This window comes from Scomber scombrus, chromosome 8 (genome assembly GCF_963691925.1).
Source record: "Scomber scombrus chromosome 8, fScoSco1.1, whole genome shotgun sequence".
Classification (NCBI taxonomy): Eukaryota; Metazoa; Chordata; class Actinopteri; order Scombriformes; family Scombridae; genus Scomber; species Scomber scombrus.
In genome coordinates, this window is record NC_084977.1 from 10,455,244 (window position 1) to 10,472,495 (window position 17,252).

Here is a 17,252-nt window from a genome sequence, read left to right on the forward strand (position 1 = left end):
CTTTGGCTGAGATAACTTCAGTTAGACGCTTCTTGTAGCCATCTACCAGTCTCTGACATCAGTCTGAGGAAATGTTGCCCCACTCAATGCAGAATTCTTTCAGCTGTGAGAAGTTTGAGGGGTTTCTAGCATGTACAGCCCGTTTCAAGTCACCCCACAGCATTTCAATGGGATTAAGATCTGGGCTTTGACTCGGCCATTCCAGGACTCTCCATTTCTTAGTTTTCAGCCAGTCCTTGGTGGATTTACTGTTATGTTGTCATGTTGCAGGGTCCAGTTCCGCTTCAGCTTTAATTTTTTTTACAAATGGTCTCACATGTTCCTCAAGCACCTTCTCATACACGGTAGAATTCATGGTGGATTCTATGATGGTGAGCTGACCAGGTCCTGCTGCAGCAAAGCATCCCCAAACCATGACACTTCCACCTCCGTGCTTCACAGTTGGTATGAGGTTCTTTTCCTGGAATGCTGTATTTGGTTTACGCCAAGCATGTCCTCTGTTCTGGTGTCCAAATAATTCAATTTTAGACTCATCTGTCCAAAGAACATTATTCCAGGAGTCCTGGTCTTTGTCTACATTTTCTCTGGCAAACTTCACTCTGGCCTTCACGTTTTTCTTAGAGAGCAAAGGTTTCCTCCTTGCACACCTCCCATGAAAATTAAACTTGTGTAGTCTCTTTCTGATTGTAGATGCATGCACTTTCACATCAACAGTAGCAAGAGTCTGCTGTAGGTCCCGTGATGACATTTTAGGGTTTTTGGTGATTTCTTTTAGCATCTTGCGGTCTGCTCTCGGGGTGAACTTGCTTGGACGGCCAGACCTGGGCATGTTGGCAGTTGTTTTTAATGTCATCCACTTGTAGACTATTTTCCGGACAGTGGAATGGCTGATTTCAAACTTTTTTGAGATCTTTTTAAATCCGTTACCAGACTCATAAGCTGCTACAATCTTCTTTTTGAGGCCTCAGACAGTTCTTTCGATCTCACCATGGTGCTCACTCTCATTTCAACAGTCAGGGGCGCATCAAACTAAATGTCTGAGGTTTAAATAGGGCAAGCCTCCTCCAAAATGCTGAGTAACAATGTTCTGATCATTTGCACCTGATGTGATACACCTGTGTGTGATTTTAGCCATTTTAAGTGGGAATGAATATGGGGGTGTCGTAATTTATTCCTCACCAGAAATTGCATTTTTTTTAAATTACATTTTACAGAAAGTTTAAAAAAGTATTTTCTTCAGTTTCAATTGTTTAGTTATATTACTTGAATGTGTCAGTATAGTTAAAATTGATATTAAATATCCATATGTCCAAATATGTTAAAAAAAACACAGGCTTTCATAGGGTGTCCTAATCTTTTCACATGACTGTAGATACACTGAACAAAAATATAAACGCAACACTTTTGTTTTTGCTCCCATTTTTCATGAGCTGAACTCAAAGATCTAAAACATTGTCTATATACACAAAAGACCTATTTCTCTCAAATATTGTTCACAAATCTGTCTAAATCTGTGTTAGTGAGCACTTCTCCTTTGCCAAGATAATCCATCCCACCTCACAGGTGTGGCATATCAAGATGCTGATTAGACAGCATGAATATTGCACAAGTGTGCCTTAGGCTGGCCACTCTGAAATGTGCAGTTTTGTTTTATTGAGTGGGTCTGGGGGGGATCAGAAAACCAGTCAGTATCTGGTGTGACCACCATTTGCCTAACCCTAACCCTAACCCATCTCCTTCGCATAGAACTCTATGCGAAGGAGATGTGTTGCACTGCGTGAGGCAGTGACCCCCCCCAATAAAAGCAAAACTGCACATTTCAGAGTGGCCTTTTATTGTGGCCAGCCTAAGGCACACCTGTGCAATATTCATGCTGTCTAATCAGCATCTTGATATGCCACACCTGTGAGGTGGGATGGATTATCTCGGCAAAGGAGAAGTGCTCACTAACACAAATTTAGACAGATTTGTGAACAATATTTGAGAGAAATAGGTCTTTTGTGTATATAGACAATGTTTTAGATCTTTGAGGTCAGCTCATGAAAAATGGGAGCAAAAACAAAAGTGTTGCGTTTATATTTTTGTTCAGTGTAGTTCCTTTGTAGAAAATGCAGGGGCCATGCCTGATTTCAGACATAAAGCATTTTTAAATACATATTATACGTAATTCAATACATTATACACATTTTTCATGTTCACAAATCTTTTCTTGCTTTAATCCCTGAAAATGTGATAATTTGAAAATGGATATAGCCTGTGCTGGCGTCACATCAAGCAGTGTAGTATTACTTGATTATTGACGAAATCCACAGTCCTCATTTTGAACAGAAATGTATTTAAAAGTTAATCTGAAGATTATATGAAGTTTCAGTCAAATAAAGTGGATATCCTCTACAGTTTTTTCCTGTTTGTGTCTCAACTGAAAGTATTTTCCTGTTCAGATGCAGTGAAAGGATCATAAAAACAAGAATGAAATTATCACGAAAAAGATTTTGGACTTTTTCCCCTGGGCACCTGACTGTTGTTTTAGGACAGACTGGAAAAATTGTGAACCTTTCCTTTAACTCCAACATTGTAGCCATGAATATATATTATGCAAATGACTTAAACCAGAACTGTCACACATGTCATCAAATCATTTATTATTTGTTCACAAATATATTCAAATGATTTGTCAATGATTTGTTTAATATTAACCAATGACTTATAAATTGTGTGAAAAGGGATCTTTACTACATAGAATAGTATAAGAAAATGTATAAATCTCGCCACTAATAACTACAAGGACAAAGAGAAATGTCTCTTCAAGTGTGGAATCAACACAATAACCTTTTAATGTACAGAACAGACAGTAACCAAGTCCTCATAACAGAGAATCATACAACAGAAAAGGTTGATATGGTTTGGTTATTATGGGTCGCTGTTACATCTTACATAAACCCGGTTAGATGAAAATTTGATGCTGCACAATTCAGCGAACCTTTGCGCAAACCTTGAAGGGTTGCGGTACAAGTGTGGTTCCAGTAACTCCCTCTGTACTTAACACTACTCCATCAGGAGCAGAGAATGAGAACTTCTGAAACAAGCCCACCAAAAACAGGAACAGTTCCATCTTGGCCAGCCCTTCTCCGAGACACACACGTTTCCCTGAAGAGTTCACAAACACATGCAAAGGTTTATAAGCTCATGATAACAACCAATGTTCTGGGTCAGATGATGTCTCACAGCGAGTTTGCTGTGGCTTACCTGCAGAGAAAGGAAGGAATGCTTCTCTCTTTACAAACTTTCCATCAGCATTTAGAAAGTGTCCTGGGTTAAAAGTATCTGGAGTCTCCCATGCAGTCTTGTCAAACAGCACAGAGGTCAGCATGGGCATCAGGGAAGTACCCTATGAGCAAAGATCCACAGGTAAACACTAAGCAATGCTAACATTTTTAAATCCAATATTTTCATAAGAAATAAGCTTTTTAACACTTTTTGAACGACTGTTTAGATGAACCTTGGGTATGAAGTAACCGCCGAGAGTCGTGTCTTTGGCAGCCATTCTTAATCCATTGAGAGGAACAATGTTTCCCATCCTCTGGATCTCATGGATGACAGCGTCAGTGTAGGGCAGGTTTGGTCTGTCCGCCATAGTGGGCTGGCGGATTTGTCCGATCACGCTGTCTATCTCTGCCTGGACTTTCTCTGAAAGTATAAGAAATGTAAGTATTTATGCATGGAGCAATTTAGAGAGAAAGAGTGAGTATGGTCACCTACCCTGGATGTCAGGGTTTTTGATGAGGTAAATCAAAGCCCACTGCAAAGTAGTGGAGGTAGTCTCTGTTCCAGCCAGAAACAGATCCAGAGAACACATAGCCAGATTGGTCTCATTGAAGCCTAGATCAGATTCTTTGTGCTGTTCAGGAATACAGAGAAGACACAGTAATGAATGACTGTACAGCTGCAGTGCAGCACTGTATTTGCAATGCCTGTTGGTCACATACATTCTCCATTTCGATGAGGAAACTGTCAATGTAGTCCCGTGGATTGTTGGGGTCCATGTCCTGCTTGTGCCTCTGTACCTCCTGACCAATGAAGTCCAGGATGGTTTCATAGTTGCTGAACATTCTGTTATGAGGGCCTGGCAAGTGCTTCATTACACTGGGAAAGGATTCATAGAGCTACTCCGCAGAAAACAGAATATGAGAGACAATATCATTCACCTTTTGTGACAAAGTCAACCACACACACGTGCCTCCCAGTTGGTTATATTGACTCCCACAATCCCACCAGAGTGCTGTCTCTCTGTCAGTGACTGAGCTAAGTGGATGTTTTTGACTTACATTACCCCATACAGAGCCCTCCAGCGAGATACCTTCAGACAAATACTTCAGCATCATCTGGAAGTTGTGGTCGCTGTAGTCAAACCGTTTCCCCATCACAAGCTTGCAAATGATGTTGGATACAGAGTTGTTGAAGAGGCCTGCTGGGTTGAAAGGTTCACCTGGAGAAGGAGAGTCCACTGTTTAGGAGATACTATTTTATCGCTGTTGATTATGAGCTTGTGCTTTGCTGATTGTAAACCACCTTTGTCATTCTCTATCTCCTCTTGAAGGTATCGGATCTCCTCACAGATGCTCTGCTCCGTGATACTTTTTCCCAAACCAAAGTTTCGTAAGGTGGACATGGCGAACCGTCGCTGTTTCTTCCATGTTTCACCACTGCTCGTGAACAGACCACCTAGGCACAAGCAGAGGAAAGAAAAGTTAATGGCTGATGAAGAACTCATTACTGCATATACAGTGTAAGACAGTGAAATAGATTTTTACACCTGTGGATCCTAAGTAAAACCTGTCAGCAATTGCACTATGCGGTCGATCCACAAAGTTCTCGGCCTGTGTCACTATGGCTTCTTTCACCATCTTGCACCCAGACGCAACCACCATCTTTTCACCACCGAGGCGGACGCTGAACACGTTTCCGTAGACATCAGCCAACTGGAGATAGTAATAAAATAAAAAATGAACAACAGAGCACACAAGTTTTATAAATTGCTCAATAATGAAACAACACCTACCAACGTCTCTGTCGAACATATAAGTGAAAGTTTGAGTTACGTTTACTATTTAAACACCAGATGTCAGTATCTGCCATTAGTTTGTACATTATATTGAATATTTTAAACAAACGCATGTTTGATAATGTGTGGACAATTTAAAGTTGCATTATACAGGTGAATAAATAAAAATAGTTGAAATAGCTTCAACTTTTTCATGCTTTGGCAAAGTTGTACATTGTATTATGGTTCATGCAATTACACAAGCTTTAAATGGCCTCGCACCTCAGTACATAACAGACATGCTCATCAGTTACACACCAGCAAGAACCCTCAGATCCACAGGCAGCAGCAATCTAGTTATTCCTGGCACAAAAACTAAGGAAGGGGAAGCCGCTTTTTTGTGTTTATGCCCTACGCAGGTGGAATACCCTGCCTGAAATAGTCAGAGGCGCCACATCAGTGGCCACTTATAAAAGCAGATTAAAAACATTTCTTTTTATGACAATGTTAGGTGTGTGTGTGTGTGTGTGTGTGTGTGTGTGTGTGTGTGTGTGTGTGTGTGTGTGTGTGTGTGTGTGTGTGTGTGTGTGTCTTTGATTGTGTGTGTAGGTGTGTGCACATGTGTCTTTGTGTGTGTTTGATTGGACTTGTTTTACACTTGCACTGTGTTGTTAGTTATTTTATCATGATTATTTGTTGTGAAGCACATTGAGTTTACCTTGTGTATGAAATGTGCTTTATGAATAAAATTTGACTTGACATTATACTGATTGTGCATTAGTGTTGTGTGAAGTATCTCATGTGAGCTTTGTCGAGTCATTCTGATACATTTCAATTCAAACATAAATTTGATTTGAATTTAATGTAAGGAGAAAACATCCTTTTTAGTAAACATTTACCTTGCTAAAATAATTTTGTGGATGTTTCGTCAAACTGAAGAAATTCCCCACAAATGGGAGACCCAGTGGTCCTGGGGGATAATTTGGAGGATTCCTGTTTCTGAGGAAGTCTGCTATCAGAAGGACGAGAAAAAAAAACAATAGTATCCCCTTCAGGTCCAATCCCAGTAAAAAGCTGTAAAGCCACATGGTGAAAGAGACAAAACAGCAGCAGCAGCACGAGGAGGAATGTCCGAGTGGAAAGGTTTGTGCTTCAGGAGTGTCTTCCTCCGTACACCTCTGGCTTTATAATGGCTTTATTCAATCCTGTACTGGGTTAAATGACAGAGAGAAAAACATATCTGTTACAAAGTCTGTGCAAAGGTACAGTTGTAATGTACTTACATAACCAGTCAAAGACCACACCTACTTTCCCCTTGACAAACAATACCCCTGTCATAGTAACAAGAAACAACTCACTTCAGGAAATGATTGTACCAAAAAATATCGATATTAATGGAATCACTCACGAGCAAAAACATTCATAGCTCAGCAATATGATAACATACATGTAAAACCTCCACTGTGTTTCTGCTAACGTCATTTGACTCAGTGAGGGTGCAGCAATAAAACACTAATTCAGTAATCGTAATCATAAATCAGTAATAAAGGTAAAATTCTCCTCCTCATTGTTGACCTTCATCATATCAAACCCAACAGATTTCCCCTGCAATCAGCCAAGGTATGTTAAGTCGTTACAGTATTCATACTCTATCATACATGAAATGTAACTGACGCTATTAAAGAAATCACTAATTTACAAGTTTTAGTTTTAATGGTGCTGATCCTATTTAAAGCTCAGCAATATGATAACATACATGTAAAACCTCCACTGTCTTTCAGTAACCTACGACAGAAATTGTATAGTCATAGTATAAACAGAGTAAAATCGACAATACAAAGTGCAGTGGGAATAAAAGTAAATAAATGGATATGGATCCTGCACACAAGTAAAACTGGTCTCCATGGGGGAGAAAATCAGAGAAAAGGTATGTCGTCTCTTAGAATGCATCTTATTCTGTCAGGTATCTTTTATATGACCAAGAAATCTCAGACAACAGATATTACAGGGAATTTATTATCGATGTTGAGACAGATTAAGTAATATGAGAAACAGTTGATGGCTAAAAAACACACAACACTTATTATATTAGTCAGCTGTATACAGCCTTGACTTTAGGTGTCATTTATAGATGCAAAGTTCACAGGATTGTCTGTGTGTCAGAGTGCAAAACACCACTACGGAGCCCCTCTGGTGACATGGTCCAAAAAAAAAAAAATGTGGCCACAATATAGCTATAACGTGCGCACGAAATACTAATTCGTGGCCGCGAAATAGGTATAACGAGCGCACGAAATACTAATTAATGATATCAATATTATTCCTGGACAGCTGGGTAAGCAAATCGAGCGCACCTTCTCTAAGGTCTAAGGTAGAGGCATTACAGAGGCTAAAGCTACACGATGGACAGAGACAGTATGATAGAGTTTTATTTTAGGCTGGGAATGAGCTACAAAGACATTCTGAAAAGCCTGGGATTGCAAGGAACCATAAAAACATCATCAAAGTGTTAACATAATGGTTTAAAGGAATTGTAGCACATTTCATCTGTAGGTAAACGTCAGACTGATCAATAATATACATGTAGGGAACTTTTTTTTATCTTCTGTGATTTTATTGAAGGACAAATGTCCAGAGAACACTACAGACACATTCAGTAGTTCAGTCAGACCAACAACAACCTGCAAATCAATACAAACTAGATACTGATCACTGATAGGCTATAGGTTCCCTCGGCAACGTGATACATACAGTGAGCGCTACTGTAACTGCGCGGCTTCGTCCGGTGGCATCATTAAACGCTGCGGTTCATAGCCTATGTATTCCCTCAGCTGAGAGTCTGACACACATGATGCTACTTTCAAAGGAGATGATCAGTGAAAAGGCACTTTTTAAGCTGATACGTACGGGGCTCCGTACGTAGGCTATTGTAGGTTCTAGACCTGTGCGCTAGATTTGCTTACCCAGCTTTCCAGGAATGTTATCAATATTATTAATTAGTATTTCGTGTATACGTTATACTTATTTCGTGGCAACGATATATATATTGGCCACAATTTAAAAATGTTTTTGACCATGTAACCAGAGGGGCTCCGTACACCACAGTGTCCTTACAGAAAAAAATTTAAAACTTATAATTAACATGAAAGACATTTTGATAGAAAGCATGTATTGATGCATAATATATCATGAACTGCTGTGGCTTCATATTAATAAATGATCGAGTCAGTATTATTATGTAACACTCAGTAGATCAACAGTTGAAATCATTAAATCAACATCTCCAAGTTAACCAGTTCAGACACAGTTGTACTCGTGAGCTCGTCAGAAGTGACTGGATCAGCCTCCACAACAGCAACACACGGGCTGTGTCTCAATACAAGGGCTGCAACCTTGTAAGGACGCGGCCTCGCGGTCTTCGAAGACCGCGTGCTACTGAGGAACCTCACAAGGATGCATCAACCGTTGTGAAATGGGACGGTTTAGCCTTCGAAGCATTTCTTGGTTGCGTCACCAGCTGCGTCACCAGCTGTTCCCGCCCATAAGACGAGAAAGGCACACACAGAAGAAACAACACACATAAGAATAAGACAAACAGAAGAAAAAAGAGGTGGTGGTGGTGGTGGTTGGAGATGTTACATATTTTATTATTTTTTAGTTATTATAGTAGGCTATCATATAATTTCATTATTATAACAAATATTTCAAATACTACTCATGTTTTTTTGTTTTTTTAAAGAAAAGGAAACGGATATTTACCATTGCCACCCAGTGGATGATGCGCAAAGCAACACTGCTTGACCCAAGATACCGAGGGGACCACATGAAGCCACCTGAGCTAAGTGATATAAAAGCAGAACTGGTAGCGGAGATGACAAAGTACATTTTTGAGTGTTTAATTAATTATTAATCTAAATAATTTTGAATTTTATTGTTTTTAGTATAATTCGTTTCGTGCGTTTAAGACCTTGGTTAAGATAATTTTATATAATTCGCTTTGCACGGGGGGGGGGGGGGGGCGGCATCGTCCCAACCCTAGTGGACAGTGGAGACAAAACCCCCAAACACCCTGAATACCAGCCCAGATGATGTCCCACGGACCATAGAAGACACCAGGGTATTTATTGTGGCATCCCATCCAGCCCAGCAGCACTGCTAGGGACTCCTGCTCAGCCTAATTACATTATTCTTTTCATTTTTTGTTTTATTAATTTGTTATTATTTATTAATTTATTATTTTTATTATTGTAAATCATTTGGAATTTTAGTAGTGTTGTATTTAATAAAAATATTAATAGTTTGTTCATAATTGTACATAATTTTCTAATAATAATCTGTAAATAGTTATTTCTGATGTATTTTTTGAAAATAGTTAAATGTTAAGACTGCCCCCTTGTAGAGTTAAGTTTCATCCTTTGCTAATAAAAGAAAATATTAGAGAAAATATTAAATCCCTTGTTGTTCCTGAACAGTAGCACTTTATGCCGTTTGCTAATCCTGTTATAAATTGTACTTAAGTTGTAAATACTAAATGGAAAAGACAACGTGTAACAATTAACAATATTTGTATTTTATAACAATACCATATAAAAACATAAACGTTTATTAACAATAACAACCATTGTTCTTTTCGCGGGACTGAACATAGATATATATGGAACACATGTTCTATATATATATCAATGGGACTGAACAGCGGCGCGCAAAGGATCTTGGGATATATGAGGCTATAAGGATAGTAGCGGTGCATCCTCAAAAACAGGGAAAACAAGGACGCATTTTGAGGCTGCGTTTGAGCATGCGTTTGAGGAGTCTTCGAATTGGGACAGGCCTTCGCGCGCCGTTGTGACGTAACCGGCCTTAAAATGCGTCCTTACAAGGATGCAGCCCCTGAATTTAGACACAGCCATATACACTACACTACAGACACATTCAGTAGTTCAGTCAGACCAACAACAACCTGCAAATCAATACAAACTAGATACTGATCACTGATAGGCTATAGGTTCCCTCGGCAACGTGATACATACAGTGAGCGCTACTGTAACTGCGCGGCTTCGTCCGGTGGCATCATTAAACGCTGCGGTTCATAGCCTATGTATTCCCTCAGCTGAGAGTCTGACACACATGATGCTACTTTCAAAGGAGATGATCAGTGAAAAGGCACTTTTTAAGCTGATACGTACGGGGCTCCGTACGTAGGCTATTGTAGGTTCTAGACCTGTGCGCTAGATTTGCTTACCCAGCTTTCCAGGAATGTTATCAATATTATTAATTAGTATTTCGTGTATACGTTATACTTATTTCGTGGCAACGATATATATATTGGCCACAATTTAAAAATGTTTTTGACCATGTAACCAGAGGGGCTCCGTACACCACAGTGTCCTTACAGAAAAAAATTTAAAACTTATAATTAACATGAAAGACATTTTGATAGAAAGCATTTATTGATGCATAATATATCATGAACTGGGAAAACAAGGACGCATTTTGAGGCTGCGTTTGAGCATGCGTTTGAGGAGTCTTCGAATTGGGACAGGCTTTCGCGCGCCGTTGTGACGTAACCGGCCTTAAAATGCGTCCTTACAAGGATGCAGCCCCTGAATTTAGACACAGCCATATAGTTGTTCGAAAGCATTTGGTATTCTGGTGTCAGAAAGATAGGATCAATGCTGGCAACATTTCCTAAGAGACGGAGAGTCGGTGGTCCCAGAGGAAAGTTAGGTGGATCGTTTTTGTTCAGAAAATACGCTACGAGGAGAACAGCAAATTTGAAAGGCAGCATTCCCGATGTCAAGTCCCAGCAACAAACCACACATCCACATTGTGAAGCAGAGAAGACTGTTAGGCTATTGATCAGTGTTAGGCCCCTGACTTTCTTGCTTTAATTCCTGGAAATGTGATAATTTTGATGAAAACTGGTGTAGTCTGTGTGCTAGGGTCAGATCCATCAGCATAGAATTACTTGATCATTCTTGTTATTACCACCAGATTGTGCCAGAGGAAGACATATTTAAATCCAGCACAGTTTGAAATATTTTACATTTCAATTATTTACAATTAAATGTTTTGTGAATGTTTTGTTGATTAATTGTTTTCAAATGATTTGTTATTTATTTATAATAGCATGTAAAGGAGATCGCTGTTACAGCTTACATAAATCTGGTTGGATGGAAAATGTAATTCTGCACAATTCAGCGAACATTGGCGCAAACCTTGAAGGGGTGCGGTACATATGTGGCTCCAATAGCTCCCTCTGTACTTAACACTTCTCCATCAGGAGCAGAGAATGAGAACTTCTGAAACAAGCCCACCAAAAACAGGAACAGTTCCATCTTGGCCAGCCCTTCTCCGAGACACACACGTTTCCCTGAAGAGTTCACAAACACACACATGCAAAGGTTTATAAGCTCATGATAACAACCAATGTTCTGGGTCAGATGATGTCTAACAGCGAGTTTGCTGTGGCTTACCTGCAGAGAAGGGAAGGAATGCTTCTCTCTTTACAAACTTTCCATCAGCATTTAGAAAGTGTCCTGGGTTAAAAGTATCTGGAGTCTCCCATGCAGTCTTGTCAAACAGCACAGAGGTCAGCATGGGCATCAGGGAAGTACCCTATGAACAAAGATCCACAGGTAAACACTAAGCAATGCTAACTTTTTTAAATCCCTTTTTTTCACAAGAAATAAGCCTTTTAAGACTTTTTGAACGACTGTGTAGATGCACCTTGGGTATGAAGTAACCGCAGAGAGTTGTGTCTTTGGCAGCCATTCTTAATCCATTCAGAGGAAGAATGTTTCCCATCCTCTGGATCTCATGGATGACAGCGTCAGTGTAGGGCAGGTTTGGTCTGTCCGCCATAGTGGGCTGGCGGATTTGTCCGATCACGCTGTCTATCTCTGCCTGGACTTTCTCTGAAAGTATAAGAAATGTAAGTATTTATGCATGGAGCAATTTAGAGAGAAAGAGTGAGTATGGTCACCTACCCTGGATGTCAGGGTTTTTGATGAGGTAAATCAAAGCCCACTGCAAAGTAGTTGAGGTAGTCTCTGTTCCAGCCAGAAACAGATCCAGAGAACACAAAGCCAGGTTGGTCTCACTGAAGCCCTGATCAGATTCTTTGTGCTGTTGAAGAATGCAGAGAAGACAGTAATGAATGTTTGTACAGCTGCAGTGCAGCACTGTATTTGCAATGCCTATTGGTCACATACATTCTCCATTTCGATGAGGAAACTGTCAATGTAGTCCCGGGGATTGTTGGGGTCCAGTTCCTGCTTGTGCCTCTGTACCTCTTGACCGATGAAGTCCAGGATGGTTTCGTAGTTGCTGAATATTCTGTTATGAGGGCCTGGCAAGTGCTTCATCACACTAGGAAAGGATTCATAGAGCTACTCCGCAGAAAACAGGAGAGGAGAGACAATATTATTCACCTTTTGTGACAAAATCCACCACACACACGTGCCTTGCAGTTGGTTAATATTGACTCCCACAATCCCACCAGAGTGCCGTCTCTCTGTCAGTGACTGAGCTAAGTGGATGTTATTGACTTACTTGACCCCATATTGTGCCCTCCAGCTGGATAGCCTCAGACAAACACTTCAGCAACATCTGGACGTTGTGGTCGCTGTAGTCAAACCGTTTCCCCATCACAAGCTGGCAAATGATGTTCGATACAGCTTTGTTGAAAAGGCCTGCTGGGCTGAAGGGTTCACCTGGAGAACGACAGTCCACTGTTTAGGAGATACTATTTTATTTCTGTTGTTTATGAGCTTTTGCTGTGCTGATTGTAAACCACCTTTGTCATTCTCTATCTCCTCTTGAAGGTATCGGATCTCTTCACAGATGCTCTGCTCTGTGACACTTTTGCCAAAACCAAAGTTTCGTAAGGTGGACAAGGCGAACCGCCGCTGTATCTTCCATTTTTCACCATTGCTCATGAACAGACCACCTATGCACAAGCATTCAAGGATTCAAGGATATTACTTCCCATTCAGCCATGTAGGTACATGAAAGAACAAAATACAGCAGTCAGGTCCCGGTGAATTAAATATACATCAATGCATAGGAAATAAGAGTTAATGGCTGATAGAGAACTCATTACTGCACACACAGTATGAGACAGTGAAAGAGAGAGATTTTTACACCTGTAGCCCCATGGTAAACCCTGTCAGCAATTGCATTGTATGGTCGAGCCACAAAGTTCTCGGCTTGTGTCACTATGGCTTCCTTCACCATCCTGCACCCAGACACGACCACCATCTTTTCACCACCGAGGCGGACGCTGAACACGTTTCCATAGACATCAGCCAACTGAGGATAGTAATAAAATCAAAAGAGCACTTCTGCATCACATTAGCTTTATGAATTGTTCAATAACGAAACAAAACCTGCCAATGTTGAGTTCCATTTACTATTTAAACACCAGATGTTAGTGTCTGCCGTTAGTTTCTACATTATATTGAATATTTTAAACAAACGCACATTTGATAGTGTGCGGACAATTTAAAGTTGCATTATCATGTTGAATAAATAAAACTAGTTGAAATGGCTTTAAGTTTTTAATGCTTTGGCAAAGTTTTACCTTTAACTATGGTTCATGTTATTCTATTATACTGATTGTGCAATAGTGGTGTGTGAAGTATCTCATGTGAGCTTTGTAAAGCCAATCTGATACATTTAAATTCAAACATTCATTGGATTTGAATTTAATGTAAGGAGAAAACATTTGTATTGAACCTTTACCTTGCTAAAATAAATGTGTATGGGTTGCTCCAAACTGAAGAAATTCCCCACCAATGGGAGACCCACTGGTCCTGGGGGATAATTTGGAGGATTCCTGTTTCTGAGGAAATCTGCTATCAGTAGGACTAGAAAAAAAAACAATAATATCCCCTTCAGGTCGAACCCCAGTAAAAAGCTGTAAAGCCACATGGTGAAAGAGAGAAAACAGCAGCAGCGGCAGGAAGAGGAATGTGAAAAGGTTTGGGCTTCAGGATTGTCTTCTTCCGTACACCTCTGGCTTTATAATGGCTTTATTCAATCCTGTACTGGGTTAAATGACAGAGAGAAAAAACATCTCTCTTACAAAGTCTGTGCAAAGGTACAGTTGTAATGTACTTACATAACCAGTCAAAGACCACACCTACTTTCCCCTTGACAAACAATACCTCTATCATAGCAACAATAAACAAGCAGCAGCAGGAGGAGGAACGTCCGAGTGGAAAGGTTTGTGCTTCAGGATTGTTCCTTCCTCCGTACACCTCTGCTTTTATAATGCTTATTCATTCAATCCTGTAGTGGGTTAAATGACACAGAGGAAAAAATCCCGGACACAAAGTCTTTGCAAAGGTACAGTGGTAATGTACATAATCAGTCACAGACCACACCTACTTTCCCCTTTGACAAACAAGACCTCTGTCATTGATTGATTGATGATTCTTTATTGTCAGACAGGTCTGAAATTGTTCTTGCGTCCATCAGCAGCTCCATTGCAAACAAAAAACATGCAATACTAATACACAAAAACAGTGACAACAGACAAAGCAGTGACATATCAGCAGACAAAAACAGTGACACATCAAACTCTACAAACAACATACACAGCACATTTAGTGTCCGTTCATAGAAACAAGAAACAACTCACTTCCGGAAATTTTTACTACACCTAAAAATATCAATATTATGGGAATCACTGTGATAGGTGTATAAAACCTCCACTGTCTTTTCTGCTAGCTATATTTGATGTTAGTACTTATATATTCATAGTAGTAACATACATGAAATGTTACTGACGCTTTTAAAGAAATCACTAATTTACAAGTTTAGTTTTCATGGTGCTGATGCTATTCATAGCTCAGCAATATGATAACATACATGTAAAACCTCCACTGTCTTTCAGTAACCTTTGACAGCAATTGTATGTTCATATAGTAGCCAGGGGACTACCCCAGGGACTGGTGAGTAGGTGATCAGGTACAGCTGTGTGTAATTTATCCCAACCTCCAGCTGCTATTTATGCTCAAGCACATGTGTCAAACGGCCAGGTGTTGGTCGAGGTCCTTCTGTTACCTGGTTAGCGGTGAATACTACAAATGAAGCAGCTGGTATGTATTGTAATCTTCTTTTTAAACAGTTTTTATTGTGAACTAATTACACAGTGCCTTACCACTTGTTATCACCAATAACTGCAGCGATAGATGGGAAGCATAGTAGCACCGTCAGGCAGAGCAGACAAGCGAGACAGTGAGTGACAGCGAGTGACAGCAGCAACACTGATGACACAAGGCCTGCCACAAACAATTGGGGTAACGTGAATTGCTTTTATGTTTGTATTTCAATGACACTTTTTTATTTTATTCTGACGTATTCTTTTTTTTTTATTGCTTGTTTCTAGTTAGTGTTAAAACCTGAGCCAAAGCACCGTTTAGCTTTTAACAAGGAGTAGTTGATTAGGGGAAAGACTGAGGCTGGTCAGTGTGACTAGACTTAACTGAATGTGTTTTTATTTGTGAAATAACTATAGGACAAGGTGTTTTATTTGCGTGGAGTGATTTTTCGCTGTGTGTGTATAGTCCCACCTGATTGCTATACTGTCTAACTAGACCGCTTTAATCCCCACCAATTGTATGTAAATCAACCCACCTGTTCAATATTTCTTTTTCTTTTCTTTTTTTCCCCCCCTTTTCTTCTAAATTAAACATTGTTTGCTCTCCGACTGTATTAACGGGCCTTACTTGGGTTTGTAGTAGTCATGGGCAGTGGAAAGTAGTTTAGCCCACACAGAACCCAGGTACTACAATAGTAAACAGAGTAGAATCAACAATACAAAGTGCAGTGTGAATAAAAGTAAATAAAACAAAATGGATTCTGCACACTTAAAACTGGTCTCTTTAAAAAAAAAAAAAAAAAAAAAAAAAGTAGTCTCTTAGAAATGCATCTTATGCTGTCAGGTATCTTTTTATATGATCAAGAAATCTTAGACAACAGATATTTCAGGGAATTTATTATCAATGAGACCGATTAAGTAATATGACAAACAATTGATGGCTAAAAACCACACACTAATTATATTAGTCAGCTGAAGCTTAACAGCCTTGATATCCATCATAGGTGTCATTGACAGATGCAAAGTTCACAGGACTATCTGTGTCAGAGTGCAAAACACCAGTGTCCTAACAGGAAAAAATTTAAAACTTGTATTTAACACGAGAGACATTGTGATATAAAGGATGTATTAATGCATAATATATCATAAACTGCTGTGGCTTCATATTAATAAATGATTGAGTCAGTATTATTGTGTAAAACTCAGTTGATCAACAGATTAAATCAACATCTCCCAGGTAACCAGTTCAGACAGTTGTACTCATGAGCTTGTCAAAAATGACTGGATCAGCCTCCACAACAGCAACACAAGGACTGGTTCTAAAGTTAAATTACTCTACATACATTGCAGGATGTTAGATATTTGAATGTAGCTGTCACACACTGATTTTTTTTAAAGGGGCATTTCACTGAATCTACATTAATCCGTTTATTGCCTGCATTACAAACTGGATGATGGTTGTGAAGTACATAAAATGTGAGCATTTAGGCAGAAAGGGTCAAATGTAAAGATGTTTGGTGTTGCTTCATGAAAAATGTAAGATCCAGCCTGAAGCAGGTTTCCCATTTACTGTATAAAGCCCATTTTGGGCTCCAGATGGGGTCTGCGCAAAATCTGATGAATTGCTTCAAGTGATATCACTTGAGTCAACGTCGGTTGGGTCTGAAGACTACGAGTTGGAAAATGGGGATGTAGAGGTTACACCTGAATCTCTGATGTAACTGTTGGCAGTCAAGTTGCATTATGGGTAATGTAGGGGTGTGACGAGATTAAAACGTGACGATATTTCTTGTCGAGGTGAATGGTGTCTTGCAAAGCAATATTCAGGACGCGCACAAAATACATTTAAAAAAATTAATAAAAAAATTAAAAGGACAATCGGTTTTCTATCGCTCATTTGCACGTCATGTCTTTTTATGTCTCCTGTGGATCCTTAACCTTGTTGCAGCTTCTACCTGCTGATAAGATCTCAGTCAGAAGCAGGAGATGGGGAGAGGAGCAGTGTAATTATGTGATACAGGATTTGTACAATTTACTTTTATATCTGTTTTTATTAGCAATATGTTATAATTTGTGATATTTGGATTCTTTACTTAATTTATA

At 39.6% G+C, this 17,252-nt stretch overlaps 2 protein-coding genes across 2 annotated transcripts; both read right to left on the bottom strand.

Annotated features, from left to right (window-relative positions):
* Positions 1-2,799: 2,799 nt before the first annotated feature.
* Positions 2,800-6,365, bottom strand: LOC133985199 (cytochrome P450 2J4-like). Its single transcript, XM_062424797.1, has 9 exons — positions 5,941-6,365; positions 4,814-4,979; positions 4,570-4,722; positions 4,326-4,486; positions 3,987-4,163; positions 3,760-3,898; positions 3,500-3,687; positions 3,247-3,388; positions 2,800-3,147 (listed from the first exon to the last, which is right to left on the bottom strand). The coding sequence occupies exons 1-9, from the start codon at positions 6,127-6,129 to the stop codon at positions 2,972-2,974; spliced, it is 1,491 nt and encodes a 496-aa protein (XP_062280781.1). The 5' UTR covers positions 6,130-6,365; the 3' UTR covers positions 2,800-2,971.
* Positions 6,366-7,039: 674 nt separating this feature from the next.
* LOC133985200 (cytochrome P450 2J4-like) lies at positions 7,040-14,308 on the bottom strand. Its single transcript, XM_062424798.1, has 9 exons — positions 13,787-14,308; positions 13,189-13,354; positions 12,840-12,992; positions 12,596-12,756; positions 12,256-12,432; positions 12,031-12,169; positions 11,771-11,958; positions 11,518-11,659; positions 7,040-11,414 (listed from the first exon to the last, which is right to left on the bottom strand). The coding sequence occupies exons 1-9, from the start codon at positions 13,973-13,975 to the stop codon at positions 11,239-11,241; spliced, it is 1,491 nt and encodes a 496-aa protein (XP_062280782.1). The 5' UTR covers positions 13,976-14,308; the 3' UTR covers positions 7,040-11,238.
* Positions 14,309-17,252: the final 2,944 nt, after the last annotated feature.